This window comes from Cavia porcellus, unplaced genomic scaffold, assembly GCF_034190915.1.
Source record: "Cavia porcellus strain 051 isolate PalLab524CR breed Dunkin Hartley unplaced genomic scaffold, mCavPor4.1 scaffold_22, whole genome shotgun sequence".
Lineage (NCBI taxonomy): Eukaryota > Metazoa > Chordata > Mammalia > Rodentia > Caviidae > Cavia > Cavia porcellus.
The window spans coordinates 20,552,727-20,572,507 of record NW_026947505.1 but is presented as its reverse complement, the minus strand read 5'-3'; the positions used below and the strand labels follow the sequence as shown (position 1 = coordinate 20,572,507).

General features: G+C 43.6%; 1 protein-coding gene across 3 annotated transcripts in view; it reads right to left on the bottom strand.

Annotated features, from left to right (window-relative positions):
• Mthfd1l (methylenetetrahydrofolate dehydrogenase (NADP+ dependent) 1 like) overlaps positions 1 to 19,781 on the bottom strand; it is a 180,997-nt gene that overhangs the window by 56,297 nt on the left and 104,919 nt on the right. For all 3 annotated transcript variants that reach the window (XM_063232907.1, XM_023564547.2, XM_023564546.2), the window contains exons 21-24: positions 11,764 to 11,903; positions 10,065 to 10,106; positions 8,967 to 9,067; positions 8,277 to 8,454 (exon numbers count right to left, since the gene is read on the bottom strand). In XM_063232907.1, the coding sequence (XP_063088977.1) occupies positions 8,277 to 8,454; positions 8,967 to 9,067; positions 10,065 to 10,106; positions 11,764 to 11,903 (461 nt within the window). The remainder of the gene's footprint in view (positions 1 to 8,276; positions 8,455 to 8,966; positions 9,068 to 10,064; positions 10,107 to 11,763; positions 11,904 to 19,781) is intronic.

The following is a 19,781-nucleotide window of genomic DNA, read 5'->3' as shown; positions in this document are numbered from 1 at the left end:
GGCTTCATATACAGAGACCTCTGCATGGAGTGGGAGCCAGGAGATACGGTAAACAGCATGACAGACCGGGTGTGCGATCGAGGCTCTGCATAAACGATTTCATTCAAGCTGGGAGAACGAAGATTGCAGAGCAGGGCAGAGAACAGCACGGACTGGCAAGACATCAAAAGGAACCTGAGTAGAGCCCTGAAGTCACGGCGGTTCCACAGGAAGAGACAGGCAGGTGCGAATGGTAGTAAACACAAAACTTGGTGGGGAAATAGCGAATTTTCTGTTTGAGTAAAGTACAATTAGGTAACATTATAATCAGTGATTTCATGAATCCTTGTATCCACCTTAGTATTAAAATCATTTTGAACTAATGCTATGTTAAACTTCATATCCAGCAAGAATGTAACGCTGAACACATTCTACATTCATTCCCTCCCAAATCTCTGAAATAATGTTTCAAAAACTGAAATACTCCAGAATGCAGCTGTCTAATGGGACTATGTGCCAGAATGGAAATGTTTATAGCTGTTTTCCAGCCCAGTAGCCATATATCTTGGGTGGTTATTAAAGTATTTGAAATGTGACTATTGCAACTCAGGAAATGCATATATACATATAAAACCTAGGGCCTTTGCATTGGACTACATTGTTCTTCCCTCAATTCTTAGCCCTAGCAAGGCCTCACTAAGTTCTAAGTTACTAAGCTGGATTCTTTTTTTTTTTTTTATCATCGGTACCGGGGATTGAACTCCCGACCGCCTGCTTGCAAGGCAGGTACTTATGCCCCTAAGCTAAATCCCAGCCCCTAAGCTGGATTCTTTTTTTTTTTTTCTAAGCTGGATTCTTAATGCTATTCATTTTAGGTCATTTAAATAGCTACCTGTGGTCCTGGGCATTGGAGCTGTAGAAAATAACTATGACCAGCTGTTCTGGTGTTGTACAGTCATTTGCATGCAGTGGGTGCACCATTAACATTAACAGAGTGACATCATAAAGGAGTGTTGGAGAAGGCAGTGAGCTTTATGTCTTATTTTACAAACGGTACAAATGTGGTGGTTCAGGTTTGTGGAAGCTGAGTTACTCAAAGTTAGATGGGATACTATTGTTAAAAAGGTTCTGGAAATGCCCATTCAAGTCATCAAATCAAATTATCCAAAAGACTTAGTTTTTAGGGGAATAAAATGGATCTCTAAAGTCCAGAAAAAATTACTTAAAAATTTTAAATTATTTTTTGATGCTCCCCCAAAATGGACTAAATAAAGTGAAACTGAACCCAAGTTTTAAAATGAAGCTGCTAGAAATAATATGAAGATACATAATATAAAGCTTTATAATGTCGTGATGTCCCAGCTCACTCAGAGGTCAGATGCTGAAGTCGGCAGCCCTGACAATCTGTTAAGAGGCATGATTTATGCGACACAATCCTCTACTCCCTTCACTGCCCATCTCTTCCTCAGCTCACACCGCTGCTTCTTTAGCTGGCCCCAAATGAAATCAAGGGCTGGCTCTGGGGTTACACTAAATCAAAAATACACTGTTTTCTTTTGGTTCTCCAAGGCCACAGAGTTGAATTCACACAGTTTAAACATTCCTAGGCTGTGATACTGGCCCCACATATTTTAACACCCATAAAATATTTAAAGAGAAGGATCAATTAATAAACTCGTAAGTGGAATAGAAATCTCTAGGTGTACAATAATTATTTCAGTTGCTTGTTTGTATTTGAAATGAAGCATAAATTTTAAATGATGTACAAGTACAGTCTGGCAAAGAGCCTCTGCTGCGATTCAAATAAAAGTGCAACTGGAAATGGTGGATGCTCATGTGCACTGACCGCAGCCCACTGACCGGTGCACGGGTTACGCTGTGGACACAGCACCTGGTGTCCCGGAGAGCTGCACCAGCTGTGCCACATGCTGAGAACAACAGGCCCCTGTATCTCGGACACGGGAACACCCTTGGTTGGAGCCCAGCACATCCGAGCTACCAAAGGCGTACGTGCTGACTTCCAGGAGCCTGCTCCTAGTACCAGGTCCCCGCGGCTCAGCACCGAGTAGCAGGCAAACTCTGGAAACACCCAGGGAGTCACATTCTCTTAAGCACGGTATGTGGTGGGTAACTCGGGTCTAGGAAATGCACACAGGTTCCTTGCTAGGAAATCTGAATTCATCCCTGAGAGAAGACAATAATGAGTTCACATGGGGAAAATTATAGCCATGTCAGAGAAAGGACTGTATAGAAATAGGTAGTTTTAAAAAGCTCACCCAAAATGAAGGGAGAGGGCTGACAGTGGCTGAAGAACTATGATGTGTGAGCGTTCTGGTATCTTTATGAGCAATCTGTTTCCTCCTTTCTAACCAACCTGACTCGGGAAATTTCTCATGTTACAAGAGGAAGACGAACAAACCCAGGGTTCGGCTGTTTTTGCATGGAAGGAACCCTTGTGTTTACAAGTGGCCTTTTCTCCTGGCTGTAGAACTGTCACCCAATGGCCTATGGGACATGTGCTTCCCAGGGAAAAGCTCCTGCTTGGGGCCTGGTTAAGTGTCACTCAAGAGCAGAGGAAACCACTTACGTGGGACAAAAAAGGAATTGTTCCTGATAAGATGTTATTACTCACAACCAAATCCGAGCTCCTTGGAAATCAGGGTGACTGTTTTCCCCTCCTGAATCCCAAGGCTCCAATTTTCTCTCCTGAAGTGGTTTATTGTATGTGGTGCCTTTCTTGTTTATTCCTGAGATCATATTTAAGTCATGTTCTTGAAGTGCCTGCCTTCAGGTTGATAAAATGGATATTCTACCTGAAGTGAGAGTACAGGGGTCTCATCTATGTAACTTTAGGTTGAAAAGCTGGGGTAGGGGGGAGGAGGCAGCTAACTTGTGGTTATGCAACTTTGTGGTTCCTCATTTTAGATTGTCTTACAATTTTTGAGAAAATAATGCATTTCTGGAGACCTCAGTGACATCCCATTTACTGCAGTAGGGAAGACCTGTACAAGTCCAGCAACCAGTTTCTTTCTAGTGTATAAGAAACAGGACCACATGGGACAGGAGGATGCTCAGAAAGTTGTGCTGGTTCTCACATGAGGCTCAGATCTCATGGGCACCTGTGCGGTGGGAGGTAAGTTCTATACCATGGGCCAAGTGGAGACTTGGTGGAGAACTCAGAAGCCAGTGTCAGGGAGGTTCCCAGTTTTATCCACATCCAGGGTGTATCTGCGGAAGTATGTTCTTGGGAGGTGACAGAGGAACCTGTGTTGAGTCTAGGAAAGAAGGCCAGGAAAGAGAGGCTATGAAAGGTCTTTGATGCTCTTGGGTTGAACGACCAAAGATCTTTAAAGGGAGCTCAGTTATAAATAAAGCAGAATATGAAAGGGTAGAAGGAAGAGAGACAGATTTACAAATGAGATTCTTAACTGAGTGGACAATTTGAGGGGCTGCTACCTACAGCATCCACCAGTCAGCCTGGTGCACAGAAAGGGGCGAGCTGAGGAAACGGCTTCAGGCACAGGCTGATCAAGGGTGAGCTGGTTAACAGTGAGGACAAAACTAGGGCAGGCATCCAGGGACAAACAGGACAAAAAGAAGGCATACATCTTTCTTCCTCAGAGGGTTTAAAAAAAATTATTGTGAAATATATATAAAAAACATACAAAGATGATTGAGCATCTTAAATTTAGAATTCACTAATTCAACCCTGAATTTACACTGTGAATGTACTTAATACCACAGGACTGTATACTTCAAAAATGTAAGTGGAAATTTTTATGTTATATACATTTTTACCACAATAAAAAAATCCCATAATATACACACAGATACAATCATATATATGTGTATATATGCGTTTTTATTTACTTAAACTTTGGGGCTTTGGTTGTAAATGTCTAAAGTCTAATTTCAAAGGAAACTCACAAATCTCCAACAATTGGAAGACGTTCAAGTTTGAGTCTTTAGAGAAATATGAAGTTACTTCTCAATAACCAACAGATCAAAACATACCCTGCCTCAAAAAAGACCAGCAGGGGAGAAGCACCCCAAAACCCAAGGGCAGGGACCGCGCCCAGCTGAGACAGCACCGAGGCTGGCTGTGCCTGCTGTCTGCGTGGTGGGCTTTGCAGCCTTCCTCCAGACCCTGCTGTGATCAAGGGAAATGCTCTGGGCAGGCCACAGGAAAGCCCTCTTAACCAAAACAATCACTACCCTGTCTTGCTGTCAAGGTTACACCTCCAAATGTTTGCAAGACGAGAGGAAGAACATGGAGATGATTTTCAACCTTCACCCGGACTGAACAAACAGCATTCTGACTCTGAATTCTCAGTCAGTTTTTCAGTGCTACCCTCCTACCTTGCAAACAGGGCTGATTTCTTTTGATACTACGAATGGCTCCCCATCCTCACAGAGAAGGAAATGTGCCACATGTCTTGGTTTAGCTTGATGGTGCCTTTTTCTTAAGGTGCATTTAGGAACTCTGGTTTCTAATGTCTAGTTTTATTTATTTATTTTTGTGCCGGATTTAACTCACAACCTTGTGCTTGCCAAGCAGGCGCTTATACCGCTGAGCTAAATCCCTGGTTCTAACCCTGGTTCTCTAGTTTTAACCCCACTGAAAAAAAGAAACCACCACGAGAGTTTGCCGAAGTTGCCTGGCCTCACAAGACAATTTCTGAAGGTGCATTCAGGATGCTCTTCTCCTTGTAAAGAAAGGGACAGATAGCACTCAGGGCAGCCAGCTACCATGATGTGGAGTTTCACTTGGGGATGCTACAGAGCAGCAAGGAAGCTGTGCTCACACCATGAATGACCCTGCCCGAGCTGCTATCCACACAGAAACCGTGTCAAGATTTGAACTCCACTCTATGTGGCTCCAAGCTTTAGCCTTTGCACTGTCATCTAGCACTGTTCCCATCTACTGTCTATTTGCTCCGGGGCAAGTCTGTCACTCTCCTAAGTATACTTCAGAACCTACATTCCAGGCAGACTCAGTGGGGCGCACCGGAAAGCATGTGGGGTAAGGGATTCTTAGCTGGTGAAGTGGAGATATGTTGTTTTTCTTTCAGCTATGCTATCTACCTTTCTGCATTGAGTAATATAAGGAACCAGGGGGAGGGGGTTATGCCCCATGATTGACTGTACCCCTGAATTCAGATTTCAAGACAAGGTGACAAATAAAGGGTCTCACAGGAGCTGAAATTCTGCCAGATGAGGAACTCGGCTGTCACGACATTTAAGGGAGCAGAAGCACCTGTACTCTGTCCGTGAGCTGTCCTGTTGCAGCAGGCTGAGGTGCTGGTCTCCTAAAAACAACTCTGCTGCTCAAATTCAGTGTTATCAGAAATGGGAGAGGAGCACTTGGTGTAAGGGGAGCCCTGGCCCCCAGCCACCAGCACCTCCTGGACTCCTACAATATCACTATCTTCCCTCTTCCAGGATGGTGGACATCTCATTTTGCCCAAGAAGCACGCGAATGCAGAGGTGATAAAGGGCACAAAGGCCTCCAATGGCAGGAAGAAGTCTTTTCTGGAGGGATCTACTGTACAGTGCGGTAAGCACAGCTAATAATCAAATGCTGTATTTCAATATCATCAAGAGGAAATCCTAGAAGCTGGGCATGATGGCACAGGCCTATAATCCCAGCACTCAGGAAGGAGGCTGAGACAGGAGGATAGTGTGGGTTCGAGACTGGTCTGGGCTATAGAGTGAGCTCAAATCTGACCCAAAATGCATAGTGAGACCCTGTTTCAAAAAGACAAAATAAATAAATTTTAAAAAAAAGTAAGTACCAAATGTTACCATAAAATATTAAATATTCAAGGTGATGGATTGCTTAGTTTGAGTTAATCACTTCATACTGTTTCAATCACAGTAATTTGTACCATATATATTTACACTTATAATTTGCTAATTAGTAAGAATAAATGGTCATATAGGGAAAAAAATGAGATCAATGGAAAGGAATGGGGTTCTTCTTAGAGTTAGCACGTGGGAGACGGCATGGCTCAGAAATCTTTCTTGTGACAGTGCTCACTGTAGACAGCCACTGTACTGGGTCACTCAAGGGAAAACCACCTTTGCTGTGGGGTGAATGGTGGGCCCTTGCGGTGGTCTAGGAAGGTGGCTGGTGTGGGACGGTGGGGAATTTGCTGCACTGTGGCCTCACTGGCAAGCCAGGACCAAGGTGCAGGGCATCAGGGCCACCCTATCACTCCACTCCGAGGGGGCTGTGAACACTGTGCCAAGCCACTGTACATCACTTCTGTTCTACACTCAGTGCCAGAGAATACTCAGCCTCCGGTCAGAAGCATTTTCTTTATGATAACCCCACATCCTCTCGTGTGAGGATCGTGACCACTGCTGATGCCCAGGGTATCCGAGCCCTTCCTTCATCACATGGTCTTCCCACGTGACAAACCTTTCCTCGCCAACTCTCTCAAATCATCCCTCAAGTGCTTCCTTCCACAAACCTTCACTGAGCCCCTCATTTGGCAGGGATTCTGTGCTGTTTCCTTCCCTATCATCTCTGCCTAAGGTGGGTCGCTTGGTCACTGCCTGCCTTCCCACGTCGAGCAAAGTCCTGAATGCTGAAGACTACTACTGACTGCCTCGCTGTGCTGCCAGCTATGCCTGTGCCCCATGCGGGACATTGCTCGCCACTTATCTTTGGGTGCTTCCGTGTTATGTGGAGGATGGGAGGGGCTGCCAGTTCCTGCTCCACAGGCATGTCAGGACTAAAGAAGTGGACTCTGGGGATCTAGTTCAGCAACACAGCGCCTGCCTGGCAAGCATAAAGTCATGAGTTTGATTCCCAGTACCAAACCCCACCTCCAAACAAAAAGCATGGACACTGGCCCTGTGCCCAAACAGGGGGCACAAGGAAGCTATTCTTTTTTTTTTTTTGTCCTTTTCCTTTTTATTGGTACCGGGGATCGAACTCACGACTGCCTGCTTGCAAGGCAGGCGCTTATGCCGCTGAGCTAAATCCCCAGCCCTAAGGAAGCCATTCTTCAGTGGCCCCCATGGTAGAAAGGGAACCCCTGTTGGGGGTGACAGAAAGCTGGACTCTACAGACTCATGGCCTTCTCTGCACTCATCTTTTTGCCTTCTGCCCACGTGCTCAATCAGGAAAGGAGTAGCACTTCACAAGACACAGCTCAAGACCAACAGGGAGCCAGGAGGAGGAGGAAGAGGAGGAGCAGCTGTCAGCTTCAAGGCTGGCACTCGGAGCGTCATAGATGGCCTCCAAGGGCAAACCCACTGGCCAACAGGACCACAAAATCCAGGACAGAAATGTTAGATGGGCGCCACACTGCTTGAGAGTGAGTCCAGGGAAATGCAGACCTTCTGGCTTATGGTTCATCACCTAGATGTGGTAGGTTAGGAAATCTAGCAACCCCACCTCTAAGGATACAACCAAAAGAAGTGAAAACAGGCTTGTGAACAGGTATTTTTCACAGATGCTTAGACCCAGCATTGTTTACAATAGCCACAAGATAGAAACAACCAAGTATCTATCAGTAGATGAAGGGGGTCAGCAAAATGTTACTCATATATACAAGGGAATGCTATTGAGCCTTAAAAAGGAAGAAAATTTGACCCATGCTAGAATACGCATGGACGTTACGCTAAATGAAATAAATTACTCACAAAAAGACAAATACTCTTATGACTCCACTTACACAGCTTATCTAACGAAATCAAAACTGTACAGACAGAAAGTAGAATGGTGGTTGGTGGGGCTGTGCGTAGGCAACGTGGAGTGAGTGTTAAACAGTAACAGTCTGTGGTGTGCAAGATGAAAGGAGCTGGGAAGACTGACTTCACCCCATTGTGAACCTACTTAACACTACTGAGCTGCGCACTAAAATGGTCAAGCTAGTAAATTTCACAGTATGTGTGTTTTACCACAGTGGAAACCAAAAATGCATTCACAAGATATAGTTCGAGAAAACTGCAATGAGGGAAAGTGGCCTGGCAGAGCGGACAAGGCAAATTCCTCCTGCTGTCACAAGCCTTATGACACCATTCCGAGCCCAGTTCCTGGGCAGTCAGTCCCCGCAGGAGTCAGCAGTGACTCCTGTTCTGCAAGGAGCCTCCTCCCCTGGGCCTGGTATTCAGAAGCAGAGCAGGGCCTTCAAGAGCGTGGGCTCCGGGGCCAGGGCTGGGGTCTCCCTGGCCCAGGGACCTGTCAGGTGATCTTCAGCTTCCTTCAGGGCAGAGCTCTCAGCACTGGCCCAGTGCATGATGTGAGCGCCGCCAGGCACACAGCTGTCGCAGATATACCTTACCTGGACGTCGTACAGGAACTGGAAATGGCTTCTTTGACTTGCAGCTTCTCTCACAGCCCGAGCCAACTCCACCGACCCTTTGCCCCCAACCGACCAGTGATAGCAGGGGACCGCGTCAAAGGCACCGGCGCGCTTCGCCAGCTCACACACCAAGTCAATCTCGGCACGGGTGTCGGTCCTGGTGATGAAAATGTTTGTGGTTTTGCATCTGTGTTCACTTAGGGATGTTTTTACAGAAAGACTAACCGTTTACACAGAACCTCGCTCCCTAACACTGAATGTATTTTAAACATCAAAAGTGGTCACATCATGTTTAAATAAATCAGACTTAAAGAAAAGCATGGGGGAAAAATCCCCTCTAACATGACTCAAATATTTCAAGTTGTTAAAGGCTTTTATCGAGAAAATTCCACAACATCTCCCTTTGATCATTCAGTCTTTCAGACAGAAATGCTCAGTGGAATTTAAAAAAAAACCCAGGAAATGGTAATTTACTATATAAATTTCATTTTGCTAACAATGTTTAGGAACACATTTGCGAAAATGAAACCAAATGAGACCAAACAAATGGAAAGAGCAGAGTATTTCTGTCTACTTTTAGATGAATCAGAGAAAGACCAAAGACCCTCAGACACCACTATCATTCACAGGTGGCCCCTCGACATGACCACAGGCAGGAGGCAGACTCACTTGAAGACATTCAGCGCCACCACCACCGGCACCCCGAAGAGCTGGGCGATCTGGATTTGCTTCTGCAGATTGCAGCAGCCGTCGGCCACCAGCTGGATGTTCTGTAAGAAAACCAGACCCCCATGTGGTGCTGTCCACTGCACCTGCCAAACTAAACTGGCCTTGCCACACTAGCAGGTTGTGCCTACACTGTCCCTCACTTTACTGTCCTAGAAGCTTTTCACTTCTTACCTCTAAGACAGACGGCTGCAAGGAGGAGGTGCATTTTCACAACAACTTCTAAAATTATACTGGGTCTAACGACATATTTGGGTCATAAGCAACTGGCCCACAATGAAGGCTGGTAGACAAACGCCACAAGGTCCCAGGGCAGCAAGGAGCCCTCTCCAGCTACTTCCGGCCTAAATCCCTGGCGCCACTTGTAGGAACTAAGAGGTACTGCTACTAGAAAATTAGTCTATGGGAACATCACAAAACCAAGTGCCTGTCTTCCAAAAGTCAAGTTTGTCCACACCAAAAGATATGGGTATATGCTGCACATTTATTTATTTCCGTCCTGGAGACCTTCAGTTCTGATGGCTCAGATGTATGTCCTGGGAGTAAAAAAAAGCTGATTCACCTATATCAATCTTTTCTTGAAGGTTCTTTTTGTTGTTGTTCCGGGGATTAAACTCATGGCCTAGAGTTGGCCAAGCAGGCACTTACGTTGCTGAGCTAAACCCCAGCCCCTTTTCTTGAGGTTTGAGAGCTTTTTCCCCTTTTATTCACTTGTTTTCTCTTTGATTTTTAGAAAAGGCCATTTTTTTTTCCTTTTTATTTGTTATCCAGAAGATTGAACTCAGGGCCTTTGAGCTGAGCTGCATTCCCAGCCCTTTTGATAATTTAAAATTGTGAAATGGGGTCATACTAAGGCTGGGCTTGAACTTGAAACCTTTGTGCCTCAGCATGCAGAGCACTGAGATTATAGGGACCTGCCGCCACACCTGGCTGGAAAAACATTTCTAAAGGCCACTGGTGGAAGGTATATTCTGTCAACTGGAACCCGGGGATAAACTGATTTGAATGGTTCCTCACACACATCTAAATAGGCCCTCTTACCTCTTCTGTGTATTCTTTTTTTAGAGGAACACCAGCAGTTACCTGAAATAAAAAGTGGCAAAAATTAAAAATAATCTCATAAGAGAATACTTACTATAAAGGACAAAGTTCTCAAATCGTGGTCACTTTTTGGGAAGCTGTTCCTACTGTTCAAAGAGCAGCTAGCAGTGTTGGCTGCAGGTTTAAATTAAACATGAAGTCTGGTGAGAAGCCTCTGAAAACACCCCCAGACCAACGAGGTCAGGCTTTCTGAGTGTGACTGTAATCTGGCCCAGTGCTCAGAATCTTCATGCTGTTAATAGCCCGTCCTCACATAAAATGAAACTAAAAATGTTTATTGCCACTACTTTTTGTCCCCTCCTAGTTTTCCCTGGTTTCCTGGTGTTGGGATGGGAGTTTAAAGATGAAGACACTGAGGACTAGCATGTAACCCGCTTTGCCTCTCTTTGTAAGGCAAAGGACAGCCAGGGCGTTTGTCCGAGTTCTAAAAGCCCAACTGCGAACGGATCCACCGTTCTTCCCTGCTTTGATTTACAGCGTACTACATAGGATAGCAATAATTTTTTACTTTCAGTCAAAAAGCCTTGAAAATACCTAAAATCCTACAAAAAGAAATAACCGCTGTGTTAGGAAAAAAAAAAATTCCTTATGACAGTGTGTGGGAACTTAAGCAAGAAGAACATACAATCAAATGCCAAAAAAGTAGTGCCAAAGCCAAGAGGTGGTTCCTTAAAAGACTAACAAGATTGGTAAATTCCTGATGAGATTTCTTTTTAAAATGCAAACAAATTAAAAATATATGTGATGGTAAAGGTTTAGGCAAAAATGAAGTGCTTGAGCACTGGTTTAGGATTTAGGCTTATATCCCCCACCTTTGTTAAAAGACAGTGCTGCACAGTAGGCAGGGAAGGGGTTTAAATGTAACACCTGGCTCTCTGCTGGCCTGGGGCTACCTCGGTTCCCTAAACCCATCAGACCTCCACTTCCTCTGTCAAGAGGAAATAAACAACAGGATGAAGACTTGCTAAGACAACCTCGCAGGGCACAGCTCAGTGTCCCTGGTGGTCATCTGCAGTCTTTACTATGTACTGTCATTCATTAAGTGACTTCTGTAGAGAGTATAAGAAGAAGTAGCTGAGTTTGGGAATTTATCATATATCAATATTACAATGATTAAGGAACTTCAAATTATTTGAATTAAATCTGTTTTCCAAAGAGTGCTCACACAGAAACAACCCAGCACTGTAAGAGTCACAAGGTGAAGTCGTAATAAACAGTAACAGAAGGGAAGTGCTTTTAGGTGAAATCTGAGGAGATGTAACACCAATGAACCAAAAAAACTATCTGTACAAAACATGAAAAGCTCCAGCATGAAAGGCATTACTCTGATCCTTGTGTTCTTCGATTAGGAGCAAGAGCTGCCTTCTTCCAATTACCATGTGGTTTTTGCATTTTGGTCTAAGTATCAGGACTGGATCTTAAAACTTAAACATTACAGGATGCTCCTTTGGAAATGCAGCTTAGAAGTCACATGGTGGGTGTTGCTGTTTTCTTTAAATACTCCAAGCGCCCTAATATGACCATTGGTGAAAACAGATTACAGAAAGAAGACAGATAACCAGAGCTGTTAGGCAGGAATGGTTTAAATGCTAAATTGTTTTTTATCTTTTTGGTACTCAGAAGGAAGTGCAGAACTTACACTTGGTCCACCTCCGTGCATCTTCAGAGCTCGGACAGTAGCCACCAGCACCACCACATTAGGTACCAGGCCCGAAGCTCGGCACTTGATGTTGAAGAACTTCTCCATTCCAATGTCAGCCCCAAAGCCAGCTTCAGTCACTATGGGGAAACAAGTTGGAAAGCCGCTATTACCTTCCAAAAATAAACATAGGCTCTAGCAGTTATTTGTAAAGATGAACAGTGATTCAAACTCACAGTTTAAATTCTCACCATGTCTAGTGACAACAGACACTGTGCCTCTACAATGCAAAATGCTGTGACTTTCCCACATAAACAGTGGATGTTGTCGTACTTCATTATATGACATCTCTACCCTTGTTCACAAGGCCAGGCCTAAAGGATTCATTGCTAAAGCCAGATGTTTCCTCCAGTACTGTAACTCAAAACAAACCTTTCTTGACACAGGTGGGATTTTCAACTCTGTAATCAATTGTACCAAGGGACAACAAGAACACAATTATATGTAAGATTCCTTCTTACTTTTTATCATAGACTCAGAATTATTTGTTTCAGTGACACCTGGGCATTTCTCTTGATTAACACAAGTGCAAGTTAGTTGTGTGGCTGATAGCTGTTGATCATGAAACTGGCTGCAGAATCTCAAAGGAGGCTTGTTTCTACGCACTCCCTGCTCCGGTCACTGAAATGTTACTGTAGTACTTGTGGAGGAGGCAGACAGAATATCGCCACTGGTTCCCTAGACAGTGCTAGTCAATGTGCCAAGAGCCTCTTCTTCACACCCAAAGGAGAGCTCTAGGGCCTTGCTACTCACTGTGTGACCATGGAGCAGGGACTGAAGCATCTGGAAGCTTTCCAAGAACATGGAGTTTGGGGTCCCCATGAGACCTACTGAGTCCAAATCAACATTTCAGTTAGACCCCTAGGTATGACGAATGTCCACAGTAATTTGGGAAAGACAATATTGTAGGAAAGGAATACTATTGATGTGATAAAACATAAATATTTATGGAGTAGGATACTGACAGCAGAAGTAAGGTCTAATTTATGGCATAGACAGGAATTGGCAGTAAAAATATTTACTATGGTATAAATCAAACCATTTAAAATATAAATGAATAGAGAAGATATTTAAACCTAGCATTTAGTGAATATAGATTTTAACAAGAATTAAAGAAAATAGCATTTCACATATAATTTCAAACTCTAGATACACCTGATTCTTTAGTTTCCTTTTGATATTTCATGTGTCTATATAATTTTCATTGTATAGATAGGATTTTGTAGTTTCTTTCATTACTTTAAAATTATCATTTTGTTGGTATACTACAAATTTTCAGAGTCTGTATTTGTAAGGGCAATGTATAATTTTGTTGAGTTAATTTAGCAAGATTTACAAAATTTTTCCCCCATTAGTGAACTTTTGGGTTGTTTCCAGTATAAACAACACACAATTGAAAATATCTGTGCATATGAGCTTTAATCTCCTTCAAAGTAAATTCCTGGAATAAATTCTTGAGGGTGAGTTTACAAGGCCAGAGGATATAAAACACTCATGTCCACTGATATCTTTTGACAAATTATAAGATATTTCTTTAAAACACAGTGAAATTGGAATGAATATAGCTTTAAAGGCATTTTATCCTTCGTCATATTTTCTTTAAAAAACTTAGAACAATATGGAGAATGCTTTTTATACAGCATTTGGGACTATTTTTATGATTGTATTAATAGTGGTCAAAACTATAGAAGCAACAACGCTTTACATTAGTGGTACCCCTGGAAGAGCAAACATAAACTTTATCACACTGGTGGCATTGTGGATACTAGAAGAGGAAGGAATCAGTTGGTTTTGCCAAAGGTCAGTGTAGAGTGAGTGGGCTCCCAACCCACTCCCAACACAGGGAAACAGGTTCTGGGTGACCTTGGCAGCGGAGGGGTAGGGATGCACACAGGGAAACAGGTTCTGGGTGACCTTGGCAGCGGAGGGGTAGGGATGCACACAGGGAAACAGGTTCTGGGTGACCTTGGCAGCGGAGGGGTAGGGATGCACACAATGCCTTGCGCGTCGTTTCACTGATGGGATCCTGAGTGGGCCCCAGCTGTTGGGCCCATCTGAGCCTTCATGTCATCATCTGATTTACTGGGAAGATGAAATGAGATAACCAGCGAAGTACCACGTTGCTGTCCACTGGTACTCTGTGAGCCCTCACAAAGATGGTTGGTATCTTGGTAGACTACGATTCTCTCATTTGCTAGAAATGAGATTTAATTCTTAAGCATCCATTGAATTCTGCAATGTCGAGGCACTTTTCTCAGTCAGAGAATCCAGTTTTGGGGTCACCACCACCTAGAAGCCTCAGGAAGAGGGGAAAAGACCATCTCTATTCAACTAGAAGGCACCACAGGGCTGAGATGGAGGGCTGAGGTCTACATGGGATTATGGGGGAGATAACAAGGTTTTGTGAGACAGACAGATTTTTTTTTCTACCAGAAACGAAACTTAGGACTTTGTGCCCGCAGACAGAATGTTCTGAAGCACAGAAGTAGGGAGGTGGGAGCTGGGGAGGCAGAACCACAGAGTTGGAGACAGGAAAGAAGAGATTCACAAGTAAAGCTTAAAGCAAGAGCAAAAGTGGACTTGTCAAGAAGAAGTGGAAGGATCTGCCCGGACTGGGGAAGCTGTTACTTCCACCAGCAGGTCTCTGAATAGTACTAAGGAACACAGCTCAATTCAAGGAGCCAAAGCTTTATGTATTTTTTCAGTGCTGTAGTATTTTGAAAAACTATTTAATGATGTTGTCCTGTAACTGGAGGCAGAGTTGTCCCATTTACCCACTGAGAGCTTCTGGGTCTTTTCAGTCGACTCAGGGTTTACATGAGCCGCTCCCGTCAGACTGTAAGCTCCGGGAGGGCAGGGACTGCATCTGCGAGGTTATCAGCAAGGCATGCGGAAGGCACTGGGTGAAGGTACAGATACTTCCAAACCACATAACACAGCAAGTAACACCGTAGTAAAACAACAAGTTCTGAAACAACGGGTCACAAATACACAGGAATTACACATTTCGTTGTAGTCCATGGGCTTCGGGACATTGTGTGCATTCATCTCCTACCACAACCTCTGCCTCCAATTTCCTCCTTTAGGACCCACATACACTGTGGGACTTATCATCTCCATTTTCTCTTTCCACCAGGAACAGTCTTTCTTCTCTCTCTTCTCCATTTCTTTAACCCACTGTTCAAACCCTAGTTCCAAGTCCCACTTCCTGGAAGCGGTCCTGATACTCCCTGCAGAGCTGGCTGCCCTTCCTTTCCTTTATGTTCCTTCTCCTCTCGCTTTCCTGCCCTCCCGCCCTGCCTGTCCTTCTGCTCTGTTGCAAGGCAAGCGCTTATGCCACTGAGCTAAATCCCCAGCCCCTATCCTCCTGCTCTCTTGTCCCAGGCTTGCTCAGTCACCAGGTCACCTCTCAGTGCATACAGCATCTTGCTTAGACTGAGAAGGCAGGAAGCACACCTGGCTTACCTTTGTCTCTCCAGTACCTAACACAGTCCTGGGCACATGTAAGTTCAAGTTAACACAGTGGGACTTGGGGGCCAACGACAACATAAAGCAAAGGCTGACAATTCAATAGAGACAGACACAAAATAAAATTAAATAGAATTAAAACACATTTAGTCCTATCATACTCTCCTTTTTACATGACAATACTCAAATACTCAAATTTTAATCAAAAGTGTAATGCCATACCTGATGATCAAAAGTCAACACAGGGTAACAAGGTTAATTTACTATTTTGAAAGACAAACAAAAAAGTGATCACGAAGAGAACATCAGTTAAGGGTCAGAAACAGGATGTGGTTATAAAGGTCCAGCGATTCTATATGTCAAATGCAAAGGAAATATGGGGCCAAATACTGTGCAGAAAACAGAAGAAAGTGCCAAATTCTCATACTTTGAAAGCTGTTCTGAAACAACGCATATAATCACTTTTATCTTGTTTTCAAATATCTGGCTGCCAAGGAAAACATGCTGGAAAAGGGAGTCTGATGTGTAGTCTGTATTTATAAAAGAAAAAAACCACTTTAACAAGGCCTCGCCGATAATGATGAACTGGCAACAGACACGGTGCAGTTCTGCAGATTGCGCAGGAGCATCCCAGGGGTGGCGGCCTGAAGACCCTCTGTGGGACAGGGGCACAGGACACTCTCACCACCAGGTTCCATTTCCTGGGAACTCCCCTGGCCAACATATAAATCTCCACGTTCAGCTTTCCTTGTGACTTGAAACAAACAACTGGTTCCCTTATATTTGCTGCTGTGAAATTTTAAGAGATGCAGACTAACAATTCATGTAATGTCAAATTCAACACAGCCTTGTTTTTGAATCTTGCAGCAAGTCCACGTACTGACGATTTAGCTTTCCTGAAAAGCATGGGATGTAGACTCCTGAAAGCTGCATATTTAATGAGACTTGCAATAAAATGTTTGCGCAAGCCACAACAATTATTTGTTTTGGCAATCTCCACTCTTTCCCTTGCAGCTATTCAACTTACGACATGAATGAAAACAGGAAGGGCCGACTGATTCTTATTGTGAAGGCGCATTAGTCATTAGATGTGATTCTGTAATTGATTCAGACTTCAAAACCCATAATCAACTCAGAAAAGAAGGGTCAGGGGATCTGAGCTGGGAAAGGACCATCCATGTGGACAAAGCGTGTCAGCAACCTACACAATAAATGGGGCTCCGGCTACAGAAGGCCTGTGAAAACCAGGTGACTGTCCCTGAAGACACACAGGGCACCCAGACTTCTATGTAAAAATTAAATAGAAACAAGGACAGTGACAATCATAAAAACGCTGCACTACAGAAACACTACTGCCAGACACACATGGTAGCTGTGGAATTCTTTAACATGGGAGAGAAGTGGTTTACAAGTGTTATTTTACCACCTCCTTGGCCTACTGTGCACATATAAGAAGGTTAGTGACAGTTAGTACTCAGGCTTTAAAGTTGTCACCATCTGCAAACTTAAAAAGAAAAGTAGGAGTATCATCCCTTCATAGAGATGCCTTCTACAATATGAGATACTAAAATTCTAGAACTACAAGGGCAATTTTGGGAATAAAGTCCCATGACCTCCCTCTGCCTCTGAAGCCCCAGACAAGTCACCTTTTTGAGAAAGGACCTAGAGCCCATGGTGGTGTCCAGGGCCCTCTGCTGCTGGGGGCAGTGTGCTCTACTGTGTGCCACACACTGCCACCTGCCATTCCACTGAGAACCACCCTTCATTAGAACACACGCATCACGAAACTTAGAACCGACCTTCAGTTTTCTCATCTGACAGTACCCCCACGCTATTCAGCATGTGTGTGCCTGCATCTTCATTAGTAAGGACCGAGCCAGCAAGATATGTTCAACATATCAAAGGTCAGGAAGTTCAGTTAACCTAATACAAAACCAACATGGTTGTGAACTTTCCTTTTTCTTTTTTCTTTCCTTTGGTACTTCACAATTTTTAGTCAATTACCTGTATGCAGGTAAATCTAAATTGATTTCTATTTCATGTTTACTCCTGATGTTCTCATGCTTTAGAGCCTTTGTATGTGACATTTCTATGTGACAATGGTTCAGCTGTTCTTGCCTGCAGGTCATTTTGGCACTACCACTGTCCAGGATATTTAGCAATGTCTGGAGACAGTATTGGTCGTCACCCGCATTTAGTAGGGATGCTGCTAAATATCTTTTCATGCACAGGACAGCCAAGCTCCCACCCCCTTCTTTCAAAGCCAAGGCAGCCTGCTGTGTCCAGCTCCCTACACACTCTTATCACAAATGCATTAGAGGCCAGACTAACAGACTGCACAAGCTCATTATGTTAATAACCATGAACTCCATATACAATGAGATTCTGAAATATGAATGATCCCAGTAAAAATCCTGCTTAGCACAGTTTTTATGGGCTGTGTCAACAGTGGCTCCAGTACCACTTGGCAATTTCTAGCAATTGAAAAGCGGTGACTTAACCACAGAAAAAAGAAGGGAAAGATTGGGAGAAAACCCTCAGGAAAGGACAGTACATGCGAAAGTTGCTGTCAGTCTTACAAATTTACATGATGCAGGAAAGTCCACTCTAAGAAACTGAGGCACAGAGAGATGGGTACATGGCATTTATTAAGCATTTTCTATGTGGTAGGCAATGTACTGGGCACACTGTGTCACTTCACCCTTAATACTTGAGAGATATCTTCTTCTTCTGCTTATACCTTAAGCTAAGGTATGCAAAGTAAAAAAAAAAAAAAAAAATCCTGACAATCACACAGCTATCGTGCTGGGCTGGTGCCAAAGCTCAGTGTGACTCATTCTGTCAATGTCCCTAGGCTACCCTGCCTTACCAGTCCATCAGACAATCACACAGCACATCTCTAGCTGAATTTCTCTGCCAGTTATACTTTTAGTTCTTAACACCTTGTGTCCTGACAGGCCAAAAGCCTAAAAAAGTAGTTCTACATTATTTTCCTGAGCTGAGAGTATCTCCAGACTTGTTTTATAGTTGCAGATTACTTTGCTGTGAGCATAAAAATATGCAATATGGAATTCTCTTCTTTATGACATTCTTTCCTTCTTCCTTTACTGAATTCAGAAGGCCCATGCAGCACTCTTACAAGTTGCTCAAGGACTACTGATCACTTCCTGTCCTGCTCTGGGGTTTGCAGCAATGGTGATGAGCTCAGGGCAGTGGCAGGGTGGATTCTGACAACAAAGAAAGCCCCCAGAGGGCAGAATGCCTAGGGCCTGGTACCCAAGCCCAGGCAGAAAGAGGCCACGCAGGGAGAGAACACTCACTAGATTTGATGTGTCCTGAACTCCAAAGCATCTCCTGTGGCTGAGAGGTATCTATCCACTGGCTTTGAGCTGTCAAACCCCAGGGCCTCCCTCCCCACCAGGTCCCAGCTCCCACCAGTGGTTGGAAAAATAAATGACTCCTACCCTCTAGCTTGGATTTCCTTTACCAAACTGCGCTATTACCAGCAAATGCCTGTATTGGGTGTGTGTGTGTGTGTGTGCAACAATCACTTTTGCTCTGATATTTCTCTTTCTTTCTCTCTCTTCCATTGGGGGATTCCTCCTTGGACTCAGTTTCACTGAGGCACTGAGATAATTTTTCCTCGAGTTTTTGGCTACCTGAAATACCCACATGTTGTTGCCAGAATTGCAAACTCAATTTCCACCTTGTTATGTCAGTAAGGGCTCCTTTATTTCATGAATATTCCAAAGATAAAGAATGAGAATGACAGATTTCTTAGCCACTTTATAACGGTAATGGTTTTTTCTCTCTATGCTACATGCAACAAATGTATATATATCAAGTTACACAACATACTAAATTCTCTATTACTTTTGGACATGAACATTAATTTATGGACTGTTAGAAGTCTCACAGAAGAACTAGTTTCGACCAGCTCAGCTCAAAATGGGTTGAGATAAGAAACAAATCTGCACAGAGCAGATCTGGCCAACTTAATCCTCAAAAAGATTTCTTGCAAGCAGAGGGGGAAATAAAATTATACCTTTCATTCAGCCAACACTGCTCTCTCACTGCAAATCAGAAAGAAAAGTAAAACCTCCTACAGGAAGGAGGAAGGCACAGGAGGGCTAGGATTCATTCTGAAGTAGTCTGGGCTATAATTCCTGAACAATGTTAAAGGAAAGGCAAACCACTCATTGCACTGTCCTTTTCTGGTCTATGTAAACATGCCCATTCAGATGCAGCTGTCTGCAGATAAAACTCAGGAAGACTGAATTCTGAATGAGCTCAAGGTGGGCTTGCTTTTGAGGACTTTAATTATTTTTTCAGTGGTTAGAAGACTAAGAAAACCAGGATGAATCATTAAATTAACCATAAAGGAAGTTTGGAATTATTACTACAGCTTAAAAAAAAACTGAACTTGATTTAGAACATATTAACTTTGAAGATCTAAGTCATTTTAAGTCTATGAAAGTCTACTAGAAACT